We start from the raw sequence: 24,884 nt of genomic DNA, 5'->3' as shown, positions 1-24,884 counted from the left end.
TTGGAATCACACAAGCTTTCGAAGAGCAGCCCCTCCATCAGGCGCAGTGAGAGAGCAGGGCACACAGAGACAGAGTTTATAGGCAGAGAGATCAAAAGACCACAAAACTGGTGTGAGTGGAGAATCCGAGATAACAAGGTGTGGAGCTGGATGGACACAGCAGGCCAAGCAGCATCTCAGGAGCAGGAAGGCTGGCGTTTCAGGTCTGGAACCTTCTTCAGAAATGGGGGAAGGGAAGGAGGATCTGAAATAAATAGGGAGAGACGGGGAGGCGGATAGAAGATGGATAGAGGAGAAGATAGGTGGAGAGGGGACAGACAGGTCAAAGAGGCGGGGATGGAGCCAGTAGAGGTGAGTGTAAGTGGGGAGTTAGGGAGGGGATTGGTCCGTCAAGGGAAAATGACAGGTCGAGGGGGCGGGAAGAGGTTAGTAGGTAGGAGGTGTGTGTGTGTGTGTGTGTGTGTGTGTGTGTGTGTGTGTGTGTGTGTGTGTGTGTGTGTGTGTGTCTGTCTGTCCGTGTGTGTGTGTGTGTGTGCATGTATCTGTGTATCTGCTTGTGTGTGTGTGTGTATGTCTGTGTGTGTGCTTGTGTCTGTGTGTGTGTCTGCGTGTCTGTGTGTGTGTGTGTTTATCTCATAAATTCCAGCTTTGGGAATAAAACCAGCCTGATTCCAGGCTAAAATGCTGAGACAGATTCTGAACAAAGCCTCACACCAACAATTCAGTGCCTCACCCTTTTGTATATTCCTGTGGCTCTCCCTGGTCGTCATGACAGCCCAGTGCTGATATTGACTTTATAAACACTTTCCACACCGTCTAACACTCCTGGTCACCTGCAGAGACTTATCAGCCTGGCAGTGCACTCACATCAGTTGTATGGTCTTTTGACTCTCTGCCCTTGATCTCTCTGCCTATAACCTCTGTGTCTGTGTGCCCTGCTCTCTCTCTGCACCTGACAAAGGGGCTGCGCTCTGAAACCTTGTGTGATTCCAAATAAACCTGTTGGTCTATAATGTGGTGTTGTGTGATTTCTGACTTTGTCCATCCTGGCCCAACACCAGCACCTCCACATCATGGCTCCTGGTACTTACAACATCTGCCCTGGCATATCCGAATTGTGGCTGCCATTTTTGCCAAGGTAAGAATTCCATGATGGTTCTGAATGCAACTCAAGATAATTTTTATTCATTTCCATGGCATGGGTGTCCATGGCTGGGCCAACATTTATTGCCCCATCCCTAATTGCCCCTTGAGAAGGTGGGGGTGAGCTGCTTTCCTGAACCACTGCAGTCCTCCTGCTGTGGGTTGACCCACAATGGCCTTAGGGACGGAATTCCAGGATTTTGACCCAGCGAAAGTGAAGGAAGAGCAATATATTTCCAAGTCAGGATGGTGAGTGGCTCGGAGGAGAACTTGCAGGGGGTGATGTTCCCATGTATCTGCTGCCCTTGTCCTTCTCGATGGAAGTGGTTGTGGGTTTGGAAGGTTGTATCTGAGATAATGGGAACTGCAGATGCTGGAGAATCCGAGATAACAAGGTGTGGAGCTGGATGAACACAGCAGGCCATGAAGGTGCTGCCTGAGGATCTTTGGTGAGTTTCTGCAGTGTATCTTGTAGATAGTACACACTGCTGCTCCTGAGCGTCGGTGGTGGAGGGAGTGGATGCTTGTGGATGTGATGCTAATCAAGCGGCTGCTTTGTCCTGGATGGTGTTGAGCTTCTTGAGTGTTGTTGGGGCTGCCCCCATCCAGGCAAGTGGGGAGTATTCCATCACACTCCTAACTTGTGCCTTGCAGATGGTGGGCAGGCTTTGGGGAGTCAGGAGGAGAGTTACTTGCTGCAGGATTCCTAGTATCTGGCCTGGCTCTGGTGTTTATTGGAGAATCTAGTTCAGTTTCTGGTCATTGTTATCCCAGGATTTTGATAATGGGGGTTCAATGAAGATAGTGCCATTGAATATCAAGGGATATCAAGACTGTCTCTTATTGGAGAAGGCATAGTTTGGTACATGAGGGGCCTGAATGCTGATTGCCACTTGTTGGCCCAGCCTGGATATTGTCGAGGTGTCAGTGGGCATGGTTATGTTTGTGCACACGACAAGATTTCCCGTTGCTAATCCTCGGGCAGCTCCTTAGCCTGTTTCCTCAATCCCCAACTTACAAAGCTGTCTCCTGAAGGGAAACCTTTCCTCGCAAAATCACATGGCGACTGTTTGGCCCATCATGTCTGTACTGGCCCTCTGAATGAGTCTTTGACTTCTCCTGCCCTTTCCCCTTAACCAGCACATTGTTACCGTTTATAAAACCTTACTTCCCGAATGCCTCAATTGTACCTGTCTCCGCCACATTCTAATGTTACATTTGTCAACTTCGCAAATCACTTTAAATCTCTCATTGTAAGATGTTCACTACGAACACAAATCGGGTATAAGTTACAAAATCCACAACCAGCACTAATTTCCCCGTCTTCTTAAAGAGTAGGATACAGATGAGAATCTGATTTCATTGTTTTTTGTTTTCTTTGTCTTACAGCGTACAGTGCATCGTATTCCTGGTGTGAAGGTATGATCAAAGGAGAATGTTGCCCATCAACAAACTGATGCTGTACCACAGTAAAGCTCCCTCTACACTGTCCCCCATTAAACACTCCACGGACAGGTATAGCACAGTGTTAGATACAGAGTAAACTTCCCTCTACACTGCCCCCATCAAACACAACCAGCACAGGGACAGCACAGGGTTAGATACAGAGTAAAGTTCCCTCTACACTGTGTCCATCAAACACTTTCAGGACGGGGACAGCACAGGGTTAGTTACAGATCCTCTCTTTTGTTCCAAAGCTGAAGAATTGCAATCCGTTTTTCTTGCAAAAGAATATTAACATCTCAATTATTTCCAAGTTGAAGAGCCTATTGTTTTATTCCATACCCCTCAGAAGTGCAGGCTCTGCTTCTGTCCCCCGACATCTCCCGTTCCTCTGCTCTCTCTCCTTCGGCTTCCAACAATAACAGCGATACACAGGGTCTTTCTTCTGTCATTTCCTATTTAGCTGAATGGCTGGTAACTGGAGAAGTTTCCTGAAGGGGAGGTCTCGAGATGTTGGGGCTTGGTCAAGGCGGTCACCTGAGGGACAATGTGCAGCAGAGCAGCGGAAGTGAGACAGTGCGTTCGACTGTCGTCGCTCTGCTGTGCAGCTCATCCTCTCACTGATGACAAAAATAGCACCCTGTGGGACCAAGATTTCATCCTGTGAGGGCAAGTTGTGGTACGGTGTGCTAGTCATACTCTTTGAGATCCATTGCACAGAAAAAGGCCCTTTGGCCCATCAAGCCTGTGCTGGTCAATAGCAGCCACCTAACAGTTCTAACCCAATTTTCCAGCCACGTGTGCCTTGCACATCTAAATACTTCTCTCCCACCCTTCCAGCCAGGGAGTTCCAGATTCCCAAAACTCTCGAGGTGAAAACATTTCCCCCCGCCATCCCCTCTGAACCCCCTACCCCTTACCTTCAATCTGTGCCTCCAGTCTTTGATCCCTCTATGGAGGAGATGTACAGTTTCCTCTCCACCCTGTCAGTGGCCTGCATTACCATTTCCATCGTGTTGTGCCAACTTTGAATCCAACATCTGTCCTGCAGAGAAGCAGGTCTATCACTGCATCGTGTCTCATTCGAAGAGGCCCCTCGTCAGTCCCATTCCCACCGTCTTTCACCATCTTCCTGTAGTTGCTTCTCTTTGAGTCTTTTTCCAATTTTGTTCTGAGTGTTATTATTGAATCTGCACCCACTGACCCCTGACCATACCAAATCCCAACTGCTGTTTGTAAATCATCACCTCGAGTCTGCGTTTCTCTGGAAATCAAACCTTCAGTTGTTAGGAAGCATTTATGTTTCTTAACCATTCGGGAATTTACATGTCTCTGTCCGATCTGCTCTTGGTGCGATTTGAGTAGGAGGAAGGTTTGTTTTCATTCATTCATGGGATGTGGGCATCACTGGGTGAACCAGCATTTATTGCACATCCCGAGTTGCCCCTTGAGAAGGTGGTGATGAGCTGCCTTTAACCCATTTAGCGCGGGGTTTATCCAGAGAGCTCGTGGTTCCACCTTCACCAGAATGTGTGAGACGCTGGCTCAGCGAAAGGGCTGGTGGTCATGGTGTAAAATTCGTGGTGTTGGTTGCACGCTAACTCTTCTTTCCTTTCATCTCTTCCCAATCTGTGAACGGTGCTGCCAACCCCGAAGGAGGAATTTAGCACACTGAAGGAGGTAAGGATAACATACCTACCATCTCTGTGTGGTCTGTCACTTTGCTTGGTTGATGTTGGGTTTGGGGAGTTAATTCGACTTGGAAGGAATGGAGAGAGATTAGCCACTTGTTGGTCACTGGCAGACCAGATGGGCTGAGTGGCCTTGCCTCACATCCGGGCGGTATAGATTTACGCAGGATCAGTTCCCCTACTCTAGGTTGAAAGGGAAACTCAAAAGGGTGCAGAAAAATTGCTAGGCGAGGCTGAACAGACTGGGGCTATTTTCCCTGCAGTCGGAGGCTGAGGGGTGACCTTATCGAGGTTTATAACGTCATGAGGGGCGTGGATAGGGTAAATACGTAAGGTCTTTTTCCTCTAGGGGAGGAGAGCCCAAAACTAGAGGGGCATAGGTTTAAGGTGAGAGGGGAAAGATTTAAAAGGGACCTATGGGGCAACTTTTTCACACAGAGGGTGGTGTGTGTATGGAATGAGCTGCCAGACGGTGTGGTGGAGGCTGGTACAGTTACAACATTTCAGAGGAATCTGGATGGACACATGAAGAGGAAGGGTTTAAGAGGCAAATGCTGGCAAGTGGGATTAGAATAAACTAGGCTGTCTGGTTGGCATGAACGAGTCGGACCAAAGGATCTGTTTCAGCGCTGTACACCTGTATGACTCTGTGACTCTAAGTGGTGTTTTGTGATGGATGGTGATGAGAGAGGAAGAGGGTGAATTTCATTGTAATGTGGTCACATCATCGCCATTGGAGCGTACTCTGAGATTACAGAAAGGAGGAAATGAAAGGGAAAAACCAAGATAGAGTTGCTTTTCTTCTCAATGTAGTCATTGCTGTACCTACCTGGAGGATGAAGAGGTATTAAATATCCTTAAAGTCAGTGATATTGATTTGGCTATTCCAGAGAGTCCTAAAGAGCTAACCACACTCCTGTGGATCTGTTGTAAGACATAGCCACATAACCACAGAGGAAATGTGCTCATGTCTTATTTCGTTTTGAATGACCCGGGAACATTTAGTTCTCCAATGTTTTCTCCATGGCAACACGTTAGCCAATTGGAGCAGAGAGACTGACCAATCAGCACCCTCTTCTCCTCTCGGGTAATTTGGTGTGATAGTTTGAAGTTTGACAGGCATACATTCTGATGAGTTAAGAGGAGAAGAATAATGTAGCTGCAGAGGCCAGGGGAGGCAATGGTCAAGTGATAATGGGAACTGCAGATGCTGGAGAATCCAAGATAACAAAGTGTGGAGCTGGATGAACACAGCAGGCCAAGCAGCATCTCAGGAGCACAAAAGCTGACGTTTCGGACCGAGACCCTTCGCCCGAAACATCAGCTTTTGTGCTCCTGAGATGCTGCTTGGCCTGCTGTGTTCATCCAGCTCCACACTTTGTTATCGAGGCAATGGTCAAGTCAAGTTATCAGTGGACTGTTAACCCAGAAACTGCAGTAATATTCCAGCAGCTAGTGTTCAAATCCCACCATGGTAGAATTTGAATTCAATGAAGAATCTGGAATTAAGAGTCCTTAATGATGACAGCTATGCAATTTTTGTTGGGTAAAATTCCACCTGGTTCACTAATCTCCTTTAGGGAAGGAAACTTCCATCCTTGCCTGGTCTGGATTACATGTGACTCCAGGCCTACAGCAATGTGGCTGACCTCTAAGTACACTCTTGACATTGCCCACATCCCATGAATGAACTAACCAAAAAAAAATATTATGGGGAACCTTGACCAGCAGATGAGAGAGAAGGCAGTAGGAGTCACAATGGTCATTTTGGTGGGGACTTAAGTTATGCTAGTATGGGCTGCTTGGCAGAAAGGCCTGTATGTAAGATAAGAAGGTGTAGAGCTGGATGAACACAGCAGGCCAGGCAGCATCAGAGGAGCAGGAAAGCTTACGTTTCGGGTTTGGACCCTTCTTCAGAAAAGGGTCCAGATCTGAAACGTCAGCTTTCCTGCTCATCTGATGCTGCTTGACCTGCTGTGTTCATCCAGCTCCACACCTTGTTATCTCAGATTCTTCAGCATCTGCAGTTCCTGCTGTCTCCAAGGCCTGTGTCTATGTAGTATACCCGATGTAACCCTGTGTAAGTACATTCTTCAGAGTGTAGGAGAATGAGGGGGACAAGGATTGTATCCCCTGCAGCAGAACCAGCAGATTATAGTCTCAGGTTAAAATCTGAGTAACTGAGGTGAGAAGAATTTTAAATTCATTCAAAGAGCTGTCTGTCTTCAGAAGTCTTTGCCTTGGAGAGTTATGGATATCAATTCCTGAAACGTTAACTCTGCTTTCTCTGCACAGAAGCAGCCAGACCTGCTGATTTTCTCCAGCCATTTCTGTTTCCATTTCTGATTTCCAGCATTCACAGTTCTTCTTTTGTGTGTGTGTATGTGTGAATACCAAATGGTGAGGATATTTCAGTCGGTGGTTCGTAGATTTTTATTTTGTTACTAACCGAAGATGGTAGTGAATGTTTGAGCAAGCTGAAGGGGTCAAACTCCTCTTTGATGGGATGATTGGGCTGTGCCCTTCTGGATTATTTTGTGGCATCTTTCTGCCTGGCAAGACAGTGCGCCATGCCATGGTGAGTAACACTGAGCACCTCCCCCCCACGCTGTCAGGGAGGGGGTGTCCCCAACGTAGACATCATGACTGTGGACACTGACCAACCTTTGGCAAAGTTGAGGCAGGTGTGGGCTCTGGGTCTGTACATCATGGAGTGGTTTGCATATGGAGATGTTTCCACTTGTAGGGGAGACGAGGACCAGAGGGCCCAGCCTCAGAGTGAAGGGACAGCCCTTTAGAGCTGAAGTGAGGGGGAATTTCTTCAGCCAGAGGGTGGGGAACCTGTGGAGCTTATTGCTGCAGAGGGCTGTGGAGGACAAGTCACTGAGTGTATTTAAGACAGAGATAGAGAGGTTTGTGATCAGTAAGGGAATTGAACGTTACAGGGAGAAGGCAGGAGAATGGGGTTGTGAAACGTATCAGCCATGATTAAGTGACAGAGCAGACTTGATGGGCCGCATGGCCTTATTCTGCTTGTGTTGCTTATAGACTTATAGGCTGCAACTTAGGGAGAATTTCTTCTGGTTCTGCATGTGCCATCAGGTCAGTCTATAAGAATGACAGAAATAGGATGATGTGCAGGCCTCTCTGCCACTAGAGGGGAGGTGATGGCCTAGTGGTATTATCGCTGGACTATTAATCCAGAGACACAGAGAATGTTCTAGGGACCCGGGTTCGAATCCTGCTGTGACAGATGGTGAAATCTGGTTTCAATAAAATTTCTGGAATTTAGAATCTAGTGATGACCATGATTGACCAGGAGTCAATTCTTGGGGAAAATCACATCTGGTTCACTAATGCCCTTTAGGGAAGGAAACTGCCATCCTTACCTGGTCTGGCCTACATGTGACTCCAGACCCACAGCAATGTGGTTGATTCTTAACTGCCCTCTGGGCAATTAGGGATGGGCAATAAATGCTGCCTGGTCAGCGATGCCCTCATCCCGTGAATGAATAATACAAAATGAATATTTGGTCATTTTCCTCGACTCTGCCTGCCTGTCTTCACTTTATACACCTTCATTCTGCTGGTATCCATAAATCTCAGATGGAAGGTCAATGCACATCCACAGCTATGCAGAGCAGACATTTCCGAAGATACTGAGCATTCTCCACTTGAAGAAATCTCTCCTCATTCTCAGTCTGAAGTGATGTCCTCACATTGTGAGACTAGCTCCACAGCCACCCAGCAGCCTCACAGTGCCAGGGACCCGGGTTCGATTCCAGCCTCGGACGACTGTCTGTGTGGAGTTTGCACGTTCTCCCCGTGTCTGCGTGGGTTTCCTCTGGGTGCTCCGGTTTCCTCCCACAGTCCAAAGATGTGCAGGCTAGGTGGATCGGCCATGCTAAATTGCCTGTAGTGTTCAGGGGTGTGTGGGTTACGGGGGACGGGTCTGGGTGGGGTGCTTCAAGGGCCGGTGTGGACTTGTTCGGCCAAAGGGCCAGTTTCCACACTGTAGGGAATCTAATCTAACCTGCTGTTGGAATTTTATATGTTTCCATGATGGGGGCGCTCTCAAATCCTCCTTACTGCCTCCTGGAACCACCTCGCATTGACTCCAGCACAAAATCCTCTTCCTGCATGGCCACACCAATACCAGCAGGGGGCAGCAATGCTCTTTGTGTGGAGCAGGACGCAAACAGTTTGCATTTGAGATGGAAAACTGGATTTGGAGCGGGACACTACCTCGGATGGATTTGACGGATGGCCTAGAAGTAGTAGACAGCAGGGCTGGGAAGGGTGGTGAGCAAGGCTAAGGGGATACTTGCTTCATTGACCGGGGCTTGTATTGTAGGAACAATGAAGCCATGGTGCAATGTTATAAAACATTGGATAAGTCCCAGCTGAAGGACTGTGCGCAGTTCATGTCTCCGTGCTTTCGCAGTTGAGAGAGTGCAGAGGAGATTCACCAGGATGTTGACTGCATTGGAGAGCCCTCGGTTATCAGGAGGGAGCGTGTAGGCTGGGTTTATTTTCCTTGAGGAAGAGGAGGATGAGGTGGGGGCAGGGAGGAGTCAGGTTGAGGGATACAAAATTATGAGACATAGAGACAGAGTAGATCATGAGAATGCTTTCCCCATGGCAGACGTCTCTAAGACCAGAGGGCAGAAGTTTAAGGTGAGCAGCAAGTGGTTTCGGAGGAGATCTGAGAACGAATTATTTTCATGCAGGTGGTGGTAGGAATATGAAACATGAGAGGCTGATGCTGACAGGTCCTCTCCTAATATTTAAGAAGCATCTGGATGTGCCCCTTGAAATGCTGGGGCACAGCAGGCTGTGGATCAAGTGCAGGCAAATGGGATTAGTATCATTTGGTGTTTGTTGGCTTGCATTGATACGATGGACTGAAGGGCCTGTTTCTATGTAAAAACTGAAAGAACAGCGGATGCTGTAAATCAGAACTTGCTGGAAAAGCTCAGCAGGTCTGGCAGCACCTGCAGAGAAAAAAATCAGAGTAAACATTTCAGGTCCAGTGAACCTTCCTCAGGACATACGCGGAACATTAACTCTGATTTTCCCATCACAGATGCTACCAGACCTTGTGAGCTTTTTCAGCAACTTCGGTTTTGGGCCTATTAATGTGCTCTGATATGAGCAATAGTGGTTGTAAATGCTTGGCAAGGCTGGTATTTGGAGTGGGGCCTTGGCATTGGGGGTAGGTTTGAGGAGCAGTCGATAGTTACAGCCACAATGGAGAGGTGAGGGTTATCGAAACCAAAGGGCAGGTGGTAGTTTGAAACATTGCCTTGTATATTGTGTCTCAGGAGGTGGGCATCGCTGCCCAGCATTAATGACCCTGTGAGCGGCTCAGCAGGGCATTCCAGTGGCACAGAATTCCACACGACTCTCTGGATAAAGACATTTCATCTGCCCCTATCCCTTAGCCCCCTTACCCAACAGGGACCTCCCAATCTCCATCTGGAGAATCCCAACTGACCCCCTGGAGCTGCAGATCTCAGGAGTTGGTTCCGGGGTTGTGGGGGGTGGGGGGGGGATGTGTGGGGGCTGCGGGGAGAGTTCCACGTGCATGTGAATAAAAGTTCTTCACCCTTTCCCTCCTCAGTGTTTCTAGCTCTGAAGCTTGAGATGAAGCAGCCCCTTTAATTAAAACCAGGGAGGTGTTTGCTGTTTAATGAGAGGCGAGTGCCTAATGAAAGGGAAAACACACTCCTGCAAGTTTGCCTGGAGGGATTGTGTCGAGCTGTGATCAGCCGTTTACGAGGGGCTGAGGCCTGGGCTGGAGACGGGGGCTTTGGACCTTTGCCAGACCCCTCGGCGTGTAATTTAAACTGGGGGACAGGGAGAGGCTTTCCAGCACCTAGAACCTTGCAATGGACAAAATCTGCATCCTCCCCCCAACCCGGGAGAAACACCAAACCTTCTGAAACTTTCCCTGGCGTCTCCAAGAATTCCAGATGCATTGTGCCCAGAGGTAGAAAGGAGATAGAAATGTCATTGGGAGTGTTCATGGAGCATGCTCATTCTCGAGCTCCTCTTCCCTTTATTTGACCGTTTTTGTTGGCCGTGGTGGGGGAAGGGGAGCGGAGAGGATGGTGGTGGAGAATTAAGTGGAGGAGACAAGAGGGCAAAATATGTGGCGATCAGAATTGACAATGCTCCCCATTCAGCCCTTCAAATCTGCTCCACCATTCGATCACAGCTGTATATTCCTCAACCACATTCTCTTGGCTTCGTTCTGTAACTCTTGACCCCGTTACTGATCAATCACCTATCTCCCTCTGTCTGAAATACTCAATCACTTGGCCCCCACATCCCTCTGCAGCAATGAGTTCCACAGATTCCCTCCCCACCCAGGCTGAAGAAACTCCCCCTCATCTCAATTCCAAAGGGTTGTCCCCTCACTCTGAGGTCTTCTCCCCATCCACTCTATCCAGGCCTCTCAGTGTTCTGTAAGTTTCAATCAGACCCCCCCACCTCCCTCATCCTTCCAGACTCCATCCAGTACAGACCCAGAGTCCTCAACCGCTCCTGCTATGACAAGTCCCTCATCTATGGGATCATTCTTGTAAATCTCCTCTCCAGTGCCAGCACATCCTTCCTTAGATATGGGGCCCAAAACTGCTCATAAATCCATCTAAGCTATGTCAACCGCCCTCCCCTCATGTACACACATTGCCGCCTCCTGGAAAAGTTCCAGCAGATATGACAGGTATAACTTCTCTCTGACAAAGCCATGCTGACTATTCCTGATCAAACTTTGGCTTTTAATGTTCTCCTTCACTATTCTCTCCAATAGTTTGTCTCCCACTGATGGCTTGTAGCTCCCCGGTCTATCCCTTTTACCCTCCAGGAACCACGTGAGCTGTTAACGAGCCCTGTGGCACCTCCCCATGACCGGAAAGGAATTAGACATTTGGGTTGGTCCCCCCCCCCACCCCCTTGACTCCCAGCCTGGGCTGTTGGGGTGACCATTGTGCCCAAGGTGGCGGTACTCAAGGGGTTTTGAGAGAGTAGATGTTGAGAAACGAGAAAGAAACTAAAGAACTGCAGATGCTGGAAATCAGAAATTGTTGGAGAAACTCAGTAGGTCCGGCAGCATCCGTGGAGAGAAAGCAGAGTTCACGTTTCAGGTCCAGTGACCCTTCTTCGGAACTCAAAGGAGAGGGACTCACTGGACCCGAAACGTTAACCCTGTTCCTCTCTCTCCAGTGATGCTGCCAGACCGGCTGAGTTTCTGTGAATTTCGGCGGATGCTGAGAATCGGTTTCCTGGATGGGAGAGAGAAGTGCAATTGAGATGGGGGCAGCTTTGAAAGTGAAACTGGTGAGGAATTTCCTCCCTGAGAGAGTGGTCTCCTTGTGGAATCCTGCTCCCTGGATGAACAGTGACGGGCTGGCTTAGTCTTATTTGTGAAGGGGAGGAGGGATAGAGGATGAAGAGCTGAGAGAGGGAGGAGGAATGGAGGGCTTTTGACAGCGGACAGGCTTTGGGGAGTCAGGAGGTAAGATACTTGCCACAGTATTCCTCACCTCTGACCTCCTCTTGTCGTCACTGTTTACTGTTTACATGGGTAATCCAGTTGAGTTTCTGGTCAATGGGATGCCCCCTGGATATTGATAGAGGGGGGAATTCAGTCATGATAACACCTATCGAATGTCAAGGTGCAAGGACGGAGATCGCTGGAGAAACTCGGTGGTTCTGTCAGCATCTGTGGGAGGACGGCAGAGTTAACACGTTGAGTGCCTGAGCCTTTAGCAGCTCGCCCGAGCCATCTTCCATTTCTCGGGTGGTCTAACAGGGACCGGTGCCCGCAGGGGCACCATGTGCAAAACTCTGGAAGTGAGGCAGGGGGGGAGAAGGTACCCAATGCTGCCCTCACTCTAAAGGTCTCCTTTGTGTGCAGCAAGCTGAGCATAGACCCTCAGTACGCACGCACCAAGTGTCACTTTTACCTATCCCCGGTGTTGGGAAGGATGGGATTGGCCTCAGTGCCACAAGTAATTGGACTGCCCCTCACCACATGTCCTTCATGGAGGCATCTGCAAAGAAAAACACCTTTAACCTGTATGTCAGAGCTGCGAGAGGAAGTGGTAGAGACAATTCCAATTCCAACATTCGGATAGGGACATGGATAGGAAAGGTTTAGAGGGAAGTGGGCGAAATGCAAGCAAATTGGACGAGTTCAGTTGAGGAAACCTGGTTGGCATGGATGTGTCGGGCCAAAGGGCCTGTTACCCTGCTGTATGACTCTATGATGGAGGGGGAACAAGTATGGGGGGAGCAGGGGGGCAAGGGATGGAGGACTGATGGGAGCAGGGTTGAGGGAGGGCCGAGGGGAAGGAAGGATGGAGGAATTAAAAGGGCTAAAAGGGGTCATGAAATATCTTTAGCAAACAGGGTGAAGGAAAATCCCAAAGCCTTTTATTCGTACATAAGGAGCAAGAGGTAACGAGAGGAAGGGTTGGCCCACTCAAGAACAAAGGAGGGAAGTTATGTGAGGAGCCAGAGTACTTTGAGTACTTTGCATCAGTATTCACTGAGGAGAGGGACATGACGGATGTTGAGGTTAGGGATCGATGTTTGATTACTGTAGGTCAAGTCGGCATAAGGAGGGGGGAGTGTTGGGGATCCTAAAAGGCACTCGGGTGGACAAGTCCCCAGGTCGGGATGGAATCTATCCCAGGCTACTGAGGAAAGCGAGAGAGGAAATAGCTGGGGCCTTAACAGATATCTTTGCAGCATCCTTGAGCACGGGTGAGGTCCTGGAGGACTGGAGAATTGCTAATGTTGTCCCTTTGTTTAAGAAGGGTAGCAAGGATAATCCAGGTAATTATCGACCGGTGAGCCTGACGTCAGTGGTAGGGAAGATGCTGGAGAAGATACTGAGGGATAGGATCTATTCCCATTTGGAAAAAAATGGGCTTATTAAAGATAGGCAACATGATTTTGTGCAGGGAAGGTCATGTCTTACCAATTGGATAGAATTCTTTGAGGAAGTGACAAAGTTGATAGATGAGGGAAGGCTGTGTACTTCAGTAAGGCGTTTGATAAGGTTCCCCATGGTAGGCTGAAGGAGAAAGTGAAGTTGCGTGGGGTCTAGGTGTGCTAGCTAGATGGATAAAAAAACTGGCTGGGCAACAGGAGACAGAGGGTAGTAGTAGAAGGGGGTTTCTCAAATTGGAGACCTGTGACCAGTGGTGTTCCACAGGGACCTGAGCTGGTGTTGTTTGTGATATATGTAAATGATCTGGAGGAAGGTAGAGATGGTATGATCAGTAAGTTTTCAGATGACACTAAGATTGGTGGGGTAGCGAATAGTGAAGGGGACTGTCAGAGATTACAGCATAATATAGATAGACTGGAGAGTTGGGTGGAGAAATGGCAGATGGAGTTCAATCTGGGCAAATGCGAGGTGATGCATTTTGGAAGATCCAATTCAAGAGCAAACTATACGGTAAATGGAAAAGCCCTGAGGAAAATTGATACTGAGAGATCTGGGTAATTGGGCCCATTGTACCCTGAAGGTGACAACGCAGGTCAAGAAGTCATATGGCATGCTTTCCTTCATTGGGCGGGGTATTGAGTACAAGAGTTGGCAGGTCATGTTGCAGTTGTATAGGACTTTGGTTCGTCCACATTTGGAGTACTGTGTACAGTTCTGGTCGCCACATTACCAAAAGGATGTGGATGCTTTGGAGAGGGTGCAGAGGAGATTCACCAGGATGTTGCCTGGTATGGAGGGTGCTAGCTATGAAGAGAGGTTGAGTAGATCAGGATTATTTTCATTCGAAAGACGGAGATTGAGGGGGGACCTGATTGAGGTCTACAAAATCATGAGGGGTATACACAGGGTGGGCAGCCAGAAGATTTTTCCCAGAGTGGAGGCCATGATTTCAAGGTGAGAGGGGAAAAGTTTAAGGGAGATATGCATGGAAAGTTCTTTACACAGAGGGTGGTGGGTGCCTGGAACGCGTTGCCAGCGAAGGTGGTAGAGGCAGGCACGATAGCATCATTTAAGATGTACCTGGACAGGTACATGGATGGGCAGGGAGCAGAGGTTTCGATAGAGGATCTGGATCAGCGTAGACTTGGAGGGCTGAAGAGCCTGTTCCTGCACTGTAATTTTCTTCGTTCTTTGACTGAGGGGAGCAGGGTTGAAGGAGGACCAAGGGGAAGGAAGAATGGAGAATTGAGGGAGAGGAGCATGGACAGGGTGGAGGGAAGTGGAGGGATTCCTAAGGGATGGAAGGCTGAGCGGCTGTGGACTGAGGGAGAAGAGTATGGACAGGACGGAAGGATTGGAGGGATTTCTAAGGGATGGAATGTTGATGGGTGGAGGACTGAGGGGAAAGAGGGAAGTAGAGGTCTGAGGGGGAAGAGGTTGAGGGTTGGAGGACCGAGGATGGTGGAATGAGGGATGAAGGTGTACCGGGTTGGTGTGGGGGAGGGTATTTGAAAGAGTGCACCATTTCTCCAGCATTTATTTCTCTTTTGTGTTTCCTGTACCTTTTGTTTTTGCCGGTGAGTCTAACAATCTTCTCTCTGCTTCCTCCCTCCACAATTCTCCTCACAATTCAGCTCCTGGTCCCGGATTTCTTCTGTGAGGGTCTGCTACGATGGGTATATCTGCTCACCTTCTTTCCAGCCCTTTGAATCTGTGTTTACTCTTTAATGTTCTGTGATCATGGTTTGTCTAATATACTGGGCTAAAAGTGCGTTGGAGGGAAAGTATATGGTGACATGAACTGTGCCTGATAATTCCCTGAGCCACCCTGCAATCATGATCATGTCCTCACTCTCGAACTAAACAAGACGTTGTCTCCAGTAGCTAACTCTCTGTTGGTCAGTTTTTATGTCTCAGTCTCTCACTCTTTCCTCTTTCTCCATTTATCTTTCCTGCGTTTCTCTATTTTTAATGTGTTCTTTCTGACTGTGTTTTCTCCAATTTTGCTGCCCCTCCCTCTCCATTTCATTCCCTTCGTGCACCTGATTCTGGACCCAGTTTGTTCTCACTTTCCACCCCACTCTTGGCTTCATTTCATGGCTTTTGCCTCCACTCCATGTCTGTCTGCCACGTGGTGTGTGTGTGTGTGTGTGTGTGTGTGTGTGTGTGTGTGTGTGTGTGTGTGTGTGTGTGTGTGTGTGTGTGTGTGTGTGTGTGTGTGTGTGAATGAGTGAGAGAGTGGTGTGTGTGAGAGATGAGTGTGAGAGTGTGGATGTGCGTGTGTGAGAGTGAATGACAGCGTGGATGTGTGTGCGTGCGTGTGAGTGAGTGAGAGAGTGGATGTGTATGTGAGAGTGAGTGGGGGAGTAGGTGTGTGTGAGTGAGTGGGAGAGTGGATGTGTGTGTGTGAGTGAGTGAGAGAGTAGGTGTGTGTGTGTGTGAGTGGGAGAGTGGATGTGTGTGTGTGAGTGAGTGAGAGAGTAGGTGTGTGTGTGTGTGAGTGGGAGAGTGGATGTGTGTGTGTGAGTGAGTGAGAGAGTAGGTGTGTGTGAGTGAGTGGGAGAGCTGGTGTGTGAGTGTGAGGGTGAGTGGATGTATGTGAGTGAGCGGGAGAGCAGGAGAGTGAATGTGACAGTGAGTGTGCATGTGCATGCTGCCTCGGTGTGGGTGAGGGGTTGAGGGGGGTTTTCTGTCCTACGCTGACAGTGCTGCTCATTAACAAGCCCGGGTATAGTGATGAGCATTCCCCTGGATGCCTGCTTTTTAATCCTGCTGCCTCCCTGATATCCATCTTTCCTGCAGATAGCTCCCAGCTTCTGGCTGTTGGCTTTGAGTGGGTGGTAACCTCACTGGGTGGCAGATTCTCCTGAACTCACTAACTCCTCTCTGTCTTTCCTCCTCTCTGTGCCCACCTTTTGCTAGGAGGACGACACGGACCTACCTTACCCACCCCCACAGCGGGAACCCAATATCTACATGGTGCCCCAAGGGATCAAACCTGTCCTGCAACGCACTGCCATTGAGGTGGGTATTCACAGCTCTGTCTCTCTCACTGGTGGATCGACAAGATTGGATTTGGCTGTTTACACTGAAGCAGGTATCAGACCAGGATATCAGAATCATGTCCACTTGATCATCAAGTGTTGCTACAACATCAGGTCATTCCACACCGCCCACAGTTCAAAAGAAAAAGGGTCCTTATCAACAAAACCTCTCAGTTCTGGTATTTTATGAAACGCTTTTGAATCCTTTTCTTGATAACATGGAGTCCAGATAATATGCAGTGGTCTAAGTGTGATTCAAGCCAAGTTCTACATTAGGTCAATTTAATTTCAATGATGTCAAATTCTACCAATCTAGTATTGATTCTGATGTTGTGTTTACTTTTAATGGCCTTCCTAAACTGTACTGCTACAATAAGGAACAGATATCTGTCGCCCCAGATCCTCTATCCCTTTGAGCAACTTGTTTTTCAAATATCATATACTTGCCTTACGCATCACACCAAATTATGCTGTCTCACATATTTTTGCATTGAGATTAAAGTTAAGTTTGTTCTGAGTTCATTTATATATATCATTTATCTGGTTTTACTGAGAACAATCAAAGTGTTTATTTATGGAGCATTAAACATCTCAGAACTTTCTCGCTGTTTTAGTATATACATGTCTCTGCTAATTCCCAGGACTCTCCATTGTCTTCACTGTGAGTCGGCTACTTGACCCATGCATATTCATGTCTATGTACACCCCATCCACAGACTAGTTGAGGAATGTACAAGGATCGGTGATCAGAATAGTGCAGTCACATCCATTCTTGTTTACTTGTGGGTCCCTGTATTTTACTGCACTCCTCTTCTGCCACAACTGTACTCGCACATTTTGTGTCATCCGCAAATCATGAAGTTGTCTTTCTGATACAGGAGTCTAAATTCTTTGGGTAAGCGACGGATCGCCACGACCCCTACTAATGCTGGTGGTGGATCCTCACATCCTGTTTTCCAATACTACACAGTAATACCATTGGCCTTTCCATTTTGCGTAATTACTCTTTATTACTTCACTACTTCCACTTCAATGCAACGAGTCGATATTTCCAAAGCTAGTTCTTGAGATATCCCTTGGGGACTGTGTGGTTCACCTCTGGAAGTAGGGTGTGGGGTCAGGGGCTGCAGTGACCTAGTGATATTATTGCTGGTAATGTTCTGGGGACCTGAGTTCAAATCCTACCACGGCAGATGGTAGGCTTCAAATGCGATAAAATATCTGGAATGAAGAGCCTAACAATGACCATGAATCCATTGTCAATCGTCAGGGAAAAACCCATCTGGTTCACTAATGCCCTTTAGGGAAGGAAAGTGCCATCCTTACCTGGTCTGGCCTATAAGTGACTCCAGACCCCAGCAACATGGTTACCTTTTAACTGGCCTCTGGGCAATTAGGGATGGGCAATAAATGCTGGCCTAGCCAGAGATGTTCTCATCCCATAAATGAATAAAATGAGATCCCCTATTGTAGCAAACGAGAGCAGCTACAACCCTTACATAGAATTTCAAAACACAGAAACAAAAGATCTGGCCAGTGGGGCCATGCTAGTGCTCGTACTATACAGCAGCCTTCTCCTGCCTCTCTTCATCTCGCCTCAGTGAAGTGGTCTCAGAGTGGTTAAGCTAGGGCCAGACTGCTGCACCCCTTTACTGATGCTGTGTGAATGCCCGACAGGTTCTAGCCTGGGGCCTGAGGAACCTGAAGAGCTACCAGCTAGCAAGCGTGTCCTCTCCCAGCCTCATCGTGGAGTGCGGAGGGCAGATGGTGCAGTCCTCAGTCATTAAAAATGCCAAGAAGAATCCAAACTTCAACATGTCCATCCTGTTCATGGAAGTGGTAAGCAGCCCAAACATTCCATCAATTCTTAACAACGGAAGGATATTCTGGCGATGGAGGGAGTACAGCGAAGGTTTATCATACTGACTGACATCTAAAGAGAAACAGAATCCGTTAGGAATGTACTGTCTGGAGTTTAGAAGAATGAGAAGTGATCTCATTGAAATGTATCAGATTCTGAAGGGGCTTGATAGGGTAAATGCCGAGAGAATGTTACACCCACCCCCCAAACATGGGAGAGTCGACGACCGCAGAACATGGTCTTAGGATAAAGGGACAGCTTTAAGACTGAGAAGAAGAGAAGCGTCTTCTCTCAGAGGGTTGTGACTCTTTGGAACTCCTTGCCGTCAAGAGCTGTCGGGGCAGAATCCTTGTGTATATTTAAGGCTGAGATAGACTCTTCATCAGTCGGGGAATCAAGGCTTATGGGGAAAGGGCAGGAAAGTGGGTGTGCGGGATATTAGATCAGCCATGACTCTGTTAAATGGTGGAGCAGGTTCAAGGCGCTGAATGGCCTACTCCTGTCCCTATATGTTACGGTGTTACGAAAAGTAATCTACTGCCCTTACCTGGCCTGACCTGCGTCTGGCTCCAACAATGTGTAACAGCCCTCTGAGCAGTTGGGGCTCGGCAATAAATGCTGACTTAACCAGCAATGCTCAAATGCTGTAAATAAATAAAGGGGAAACTAATTGTAAAGAGACAAACACAGGTTACATTTAAGTTGATGTCCTTTCTTTATTACTGAGGAAACAAGTAACAACATCAGAGGTGGGTCCAGAGGAGGTTTTTGCAGGGGCAGTTAATAACGAGAGGTGACCATAAGAAATAGGAGCAGGAGTAGACCATCCACCCCATCAAACCTGCTATACCATTCAATAAGTCTATGGCTGATTCGATAATCCTCAACTCCACTCCCAATAACCCCGATCCCCCTTACTGATTAAAAATCTACCCCTCTCGATCTTGCAATCTGGAGTCAGTGGGGGCAATGGTTGGGATCTGAAGCTATGGAATTCTGCGTTGAGTCCAAGTGGCTGGAAAGTGCCCTATCGAAAGGTGAGGCACTGATGCTGAAGGTCTCTTCGACAGCATTGGAGGGCAGAAACCATCTGAAGACCTTTCATTATTTCTGACTTTTTTTGGTTGTGTTTGACCTACTGCCCATTAGCGCTTACCAAAGGAGGAGTTGTATTGTCCATCAATCACTGTCAAAGTGATTGATAACAGGCAGTTTGGAAGACGACCTATCGTTGGACAGTGCACCATCAGGTCCCTGGTGGATTTCTACTGTGACCCTTATGTGGAAAAGAGGGATTCTGCTGCTCTACAGACCGGTAAGAGACTACTGTGCTTCCGAAGCTGTCCAAAATGCATGCAAACACAGCCCACATGAGGGAGGGGTCACAGTGCAGGGACTAAGCCACAGCGTTAGAATTAGGGAGCGGTGCCTTTCAGAGATCTGGCTTAATTGCAACAGATTGTCCACTCGAGGTCCCTGCACCCTTCAGGACGCAATCATTTTTGGGCCTGAACATCTTCATCCATGCCCTTTCTTTTTCTGCCCTGTGGGACTGAATCTCCAGCTGGGGAGATTGTTTCTCCTTTTTGTGAAATAGAAGATTCATAGATTCCCTACAGAAGATTCAGAGAATCCCTGCAGTGTGACATCAGGCCCTTCGGCCCAACAAGTCCACACCACCCCTTGGTACGCCCCACCCAAACCCATCCCCCTCTAACCCAACTGAGCTACACATCAGTGATAATGGGAACTGCAGATGCCGGAGAATCCAAGATAACAAAGTGTGAAGCTGGATGAATGCAGCAGGCCAAGCAGCATCTCAGGAGCACAAAAGCTCCTGAGATGCTGCTTGGCCTGCTGTGTTCATCCAGCTTCACACTTTGTTATCTGAGCTACACATCAATTCACGACGGCCAATCCACCCTCACCTGCACATATTTCGACTGTGGGAGGAAACCGGAGCACCCGGAAGAAACCCACGCAGACACGGGGAGAATGTACAAACACCAAACAGACAGTTACTCGAGGGTGGAGTTGAACCCAGGTCCCTGGCGCTAGGAAGCAGCAGTGCTAACCACTGAGCCACCGTGTCCCCCCAAATTGGTTCAGAGATACCACCCAGGACACTGTGAAGGACTTCTCTACAATTCTACAAATACCAGCAGGTGTTTTACATCCACTTGAGAGGATAGTCACGGTCTTAGTGTAAACACTGTATCCAAAAATATGATGCCTCTGACAGGGCAGTGTACCCTCAGTCCTGCACTCAAAGTACCAAGTCAAACATCTGAGGTGGGTATGAACCCATACCGTTCAGACCCAGAGGTGAGAGGTGACCAACCAGGTCATGGTTAATAACTAAGGCAGGCAGCAGCAGTGAATGCAACTCTGTTATTCAGAAATACAGGGAAACAGAAAGCAGGAAACCGCAAGATTTAGCATCAGCTGCAGGGAAAAATCTGAGAAGCTATTGTTAAAAGGAAGTCAGCAGAGCATGTAGAGGAGTTCAAGGTAATCAGGCAGGGTCAACATGGTTTTGTGAAAGGGACATTTTGGGAAGGCAGTGGCCTAGTGGTATTATCACTAGACTATTAATCCAGAAACCCAGGCAATGCTCTGACAGCCCAAGTTCACATATCACTGAGGTAGATGGTGAAATTTGAATTCAGTAAAAAATCAGGAACTAAGAGTCTAAAGATGGCCACAAATCCATTGTCGACTTTTGGGGAAAACCTATCTGATTCACTAATGTCCTTTAAGGAAGGAGATTTGCCGTCCTTACCTCATCTGGTCTACATGTGACTCCAGACCCACAGCAATGTGGTTGACTCTCAACTAATGTCAGAGCAATTGGAGATAAATGGCAATAAATGTTAGCCCAGCCAATAATACCCTCATCCTGTGAATGAATGAGCTTAACTAATTTATTGGAGGCCTTTGAGGAATTAACCTGTCCTGTAGATAAAGGGGAACCAGTGGATGGAGTGTATTTAGTTTTCCAGAGGGTATTTGATAAGGTGTCACATTAAAGCTCATTGAAGAGAATAAAAGCTCATGATGCAGAGGGGAACATGGTCAGAAAATTGGCTGGTCAACAGGAAGCAGAGGGGAGGAATGAAGGGGTCTTTTTTTTATTGATAAGTAGTGTGCCGCAGGGATCAGGGCTGGGACCGCAAAATTGCACAAATGATAGAAATGATGAAGGGACTGAAGAGCTAAATCACTAACGACACAAAGAGAAGTAGGACTGTGGATCTTGGAGTCACTGTTAAAAATAATCCACCATCTACTTCAGACAGAGGTCAGGAGAACCATTTCTCTGAGTGTTTACAACTCGCTTCCTCAAAACGCAGTCAAGGCAGTATTGTTGAGTATGTTTGAGGCAGACATAGGTAGCTTCTTGATAAGCAAAGAGGTGAAAATTTATTGAATACACTTGGGAAGACAGTGGCCTCGTGGTATGATCATTAGACCACTCATCAGGAAAGTAACATTCCTCAGATCCAGGTTCAAATCCTGCCATGGCAGATGGTGGATTCTGGAATTAAGAGTCTCATGGAGACCATGAATCCATTGCTGATTGTCAACCATCTGGCTCGCTAACGTCCTTTAGGGAAGGAAATTGCCATCCTTACCTGGCCTGGACTACGTGACTCCAGACTCACAGCAATGTGGATGACTCTTAGCTGCCCTCTGGGCAATTAGGGATGGGGCAATAAATGCTGCCTGCTGAGCGATGCTCACATACTGTGAATGAATAAAACAAATGCGGAGTATAATAGGTTAGCCATAACCTTTTGGAATGACTGAGGGGCAAAGTGGCCTACTCCTGTTCCTGATTCATATGAAGAGGAGACCAGATGTAACAGAGAGAAGGATCTGAAGTCGAATCTATGATTGGAAAAGAGCACGTGTGATGTTCTTGGGACAGGTGGATGAGAACAAAACTGCACAAACTGATAAATGTGAATCTTTCATTGTATTCCATTCTACTCTATGACCTGTGACGCTTGGCAAGGGAGGTTCTAAGAAGATGTTCCACGGGTGGGGTGATCTCGAGCTAGTGACGTTGTTACAGAATAAAGGGACACCCATTTAAAACTGAGATGCGGAGGAATTTCTCCTTCAAGAGGGTAGTGAATGTCTGGATTGCTAGATTACTGCTGGATCACTGCAAGTATTTAAAAAAATACAGTGACTCAGTATTGTTGCCTCACAGCGCCAGGGACCTGGGTTCGATTCTACCCTTGGGTAGCTGTCCATATGGAATTCGCACATTCTCCCCGTGTCTGCGTGGCTTTCCTCCGGGTGCTCTGGTTTCCTCACACAGTCCAAACATGCGTGAGCTAGGTGGACTGGCCATGGAAAATTACCCATAGTGTGCAGGGAAGTGCAGGGTTAGGTGGGTTACAGGGGGATGGGTCTGGGTGGGATGGTCTGAGATTCGGGGTGGACTTGTTGGGCCTGTTTCCACACTGTAAGGATTCTGTGATCTTCTATTTATTTCCCTTCTCCCATCAAAGCCCATTTGTTGGTGAATGCTTGCTGACAAGATGCACAGTACAATGTTCAGTACACTCCAGCGTACTGTTAGGGAAACACAGAACTCTGCATGAAAATGGTTGACTGCTCAAATATCAGCAAGAACATGATGGAGCAGATAATGTTTGGGGTCCCAAATAATAACTGGCAGTTACCCTATGCACACTTTGAACCGTAAGAGAGCATGCAAATGTCAAGATCATTTTCATTTTGTACATTGTGAACATTCATAAAGTCTTACAACATGGAAACGGACCCTTCGGTTCAACCAGTCCATGCCAAGCACAATCCCATCTGCCTGCTTCTGGCCCATGTCCCTCCAAACATTTCCTATTCATGTATTTATCTAAACGTTTCTTAAACGTTGTAATTGTACCCACTTCCACCACTTCCTCAGGAAGTTCATTCCACACGTGAACCACCTTCCGTGTAAAAAAATTTGGCACTCATGTATTTTTTAAATCTCTCTCCTCTCACCTTAAGTTAGCTACAAGGATTAAAAATGTTATACCTGACTGAGATGATCCAGTTACACAACCATGAGTGTTTCAGGGAATCTAGTGCCAAGATTGAAGATACTTGACAAATGGGTCAAAAAGGACCATTTTCTTCATTCACTCACAGGACGCGGACTTCACTGGCTGGGCCAGCATTTATTTCCCGCCCCTAGTTCGAGAAGGTGGTGGTGAGTTGCCTTCGTGTAATATTTTTCACAACTTCAGGACATCCACTACACTTGACAGCCAATTAACTGCATCGAAGAAGTCACTGTTGTCACAGGGTGAGATGCTGTAGCTATCGAGCACAAGGCCAGCTCCCACAGGCAGTAAAATCAAACAAAGTACTATGGTTGCTGCAGATCTAAAACAAGCAAAAACAAATCGCTGGAGAAACTCAGCAGGTCTGGCTGCATCTGTGGAGAGAGGTGAAAAAAACAGATATCATTTTGAGTCCAGTGATGACTATTTCTTTCCCTTCATCAGTTCTTCAGAAGTGCTACAAGACCCAAAACATTAGGCCAGGTGTGGTAACATCTGCGGAGAGAGAACGAGCTAATGTTTCGGGTGTCGTGGCACTTCTGAAGAGCTGATCAAGAAAGAAGACCAAGTTGTGCTCCTGAGATGCTGCTTGGCTTGCTGTGTTCATCCAGCTCCACACTTTGTTATCTCAAAATGATGTCTGTTTTATTACCTCTCTCCACAGATGCTGCCAGGCCTGTTGAGTTTCTCCAGTAATTTCTGTGTTTGTTTGTTCAATGAATAGTATGTGTGATAATGATCGAATGTTCTGTTCCAGGACAATCGATCTCACCAGCTGCCTGGCGTATAAATATTGATCAAGACTTGTGTTTACTCTTTTGTAAATACTTCCTCATTTACTTTCACCATTGACTCAGCCGATGTTTAATGATCAGTGCATGATTATTGACTTCAGTCATACTCATTGACCACCCATGTTGATGTTCATTGAAAGATGGGCCCACATCACACAGTTACTTTGAAGCCCACAGCTTGAACATTGCTGGGAGGAGAGACATTCTGTCGACGCTTATCATTTCATTTCCCGTCATGCAAGAATGTCACATTTCAGAAGGAACAATAATTTATACTGCATAAGAAACAGGGTGCTGATTGGTTGGTGAGTGGATTGCCATGGAAAAGTCACCACTCAGTAGATGGTCCAAATGCTTTTCCGCAACTTAAAGAAAATGGCAATTCAACTCTGATTGATCAAGAAATCCTATTGGGAATGCATCATAAAATCCATACAGTATAGAGGCAGGCCAATCAGCCCATCCTGTCCACGCTGACCTCTAAGGAGCATCCCACCCACCCACCTACCCTATCCCAGTATTTCCTAACCCACTGAGCTCACACATCCTCGGACGGTGTGAGGACTGGAATACCCCGAGGTAGCCTGTACAGAAACAGGGAGAGCAATGCAACCTCCATGCACACAGTCAGCCAAGATTGGAATCAAACCCAGATCCCCTGTGTTATAAGGTAGCAGAGCTAACCACTGTACCGCCCTAGTCAAGTGTCTTCCAAGCCATTGCTAAATTGGAAAGAGACTAGGCCAGGACAAATCCCTATCTCCTTCAGTGGGTGGGCCCTAAAGATGAAAGCACTCAGTTTCTGACAGGTTTATGTGATCCACATTGCAAGCCTGGCTTGTAATCTTAGATCAGTTGCCAG

The 24,884-nt window shown here is 47.5% G+C and overlaps 1 protein-coding gene across 5 annotated transcripts in view; it reads left to right on the top strand.

Moving 5' to 3' along the window:
• Positions 1–24,884, top strand: part of dysf (dysferlin, limb girdle muscular dystrophy 2B (autosomal recessive)) — a 296,195-nt gene that overhangs the window by 215,183 nt on the left and 56,128 nt on the right. For all 5 annotated transcript variants that reach the window (XM_059650606.1, XM_059650615.1, XM_059650610.1 and 2 more), the window contains 6 exons: positions 2,533–2,562; positions 4,243–4,266; positions 14,877–14,918; positions 16,165–16,266; positions 17,964–18,125; positions 19,297–19,462. In XM_059650606.1, the coding sequence (XP_059506589.1) occupies positions 2,533–2,562; positions 4,243–4,266; positions 14,877–14,918; positions 16,165–16,266; positions 17,964–18,125; positions 19,297–19,462 (526 nt within the window). The remainder of the gene's footprint in view (positions 1–2,532; positions 2,563–4,242; positions 4,267–14,876; positions 14,919–16,164; positions 16,267–17,963; positions 18,126–19,296; positions 19,463–24,884) is intronic.

This window comes from Stegostoma tigrinum, chromosome 1 (assembly GCF_030684315.1).
Source record: "Stegostoma tigrinum isolate sSteTig4 chromosome 1, sSteTig4.hap1, whole genome shotgun sequence".
Lineage (NCBI taxonomy): Eukaryota > Metazoa > Chordata > Chondrichthyes > Orectolobiformes > Stegostomatidae > Stegostoma > Stegostoma tigrinum.
Note: the sequence above shows the minus strand (reverse complement) of the source record. Positions and strands in the feature narration are given on the sequence as shown.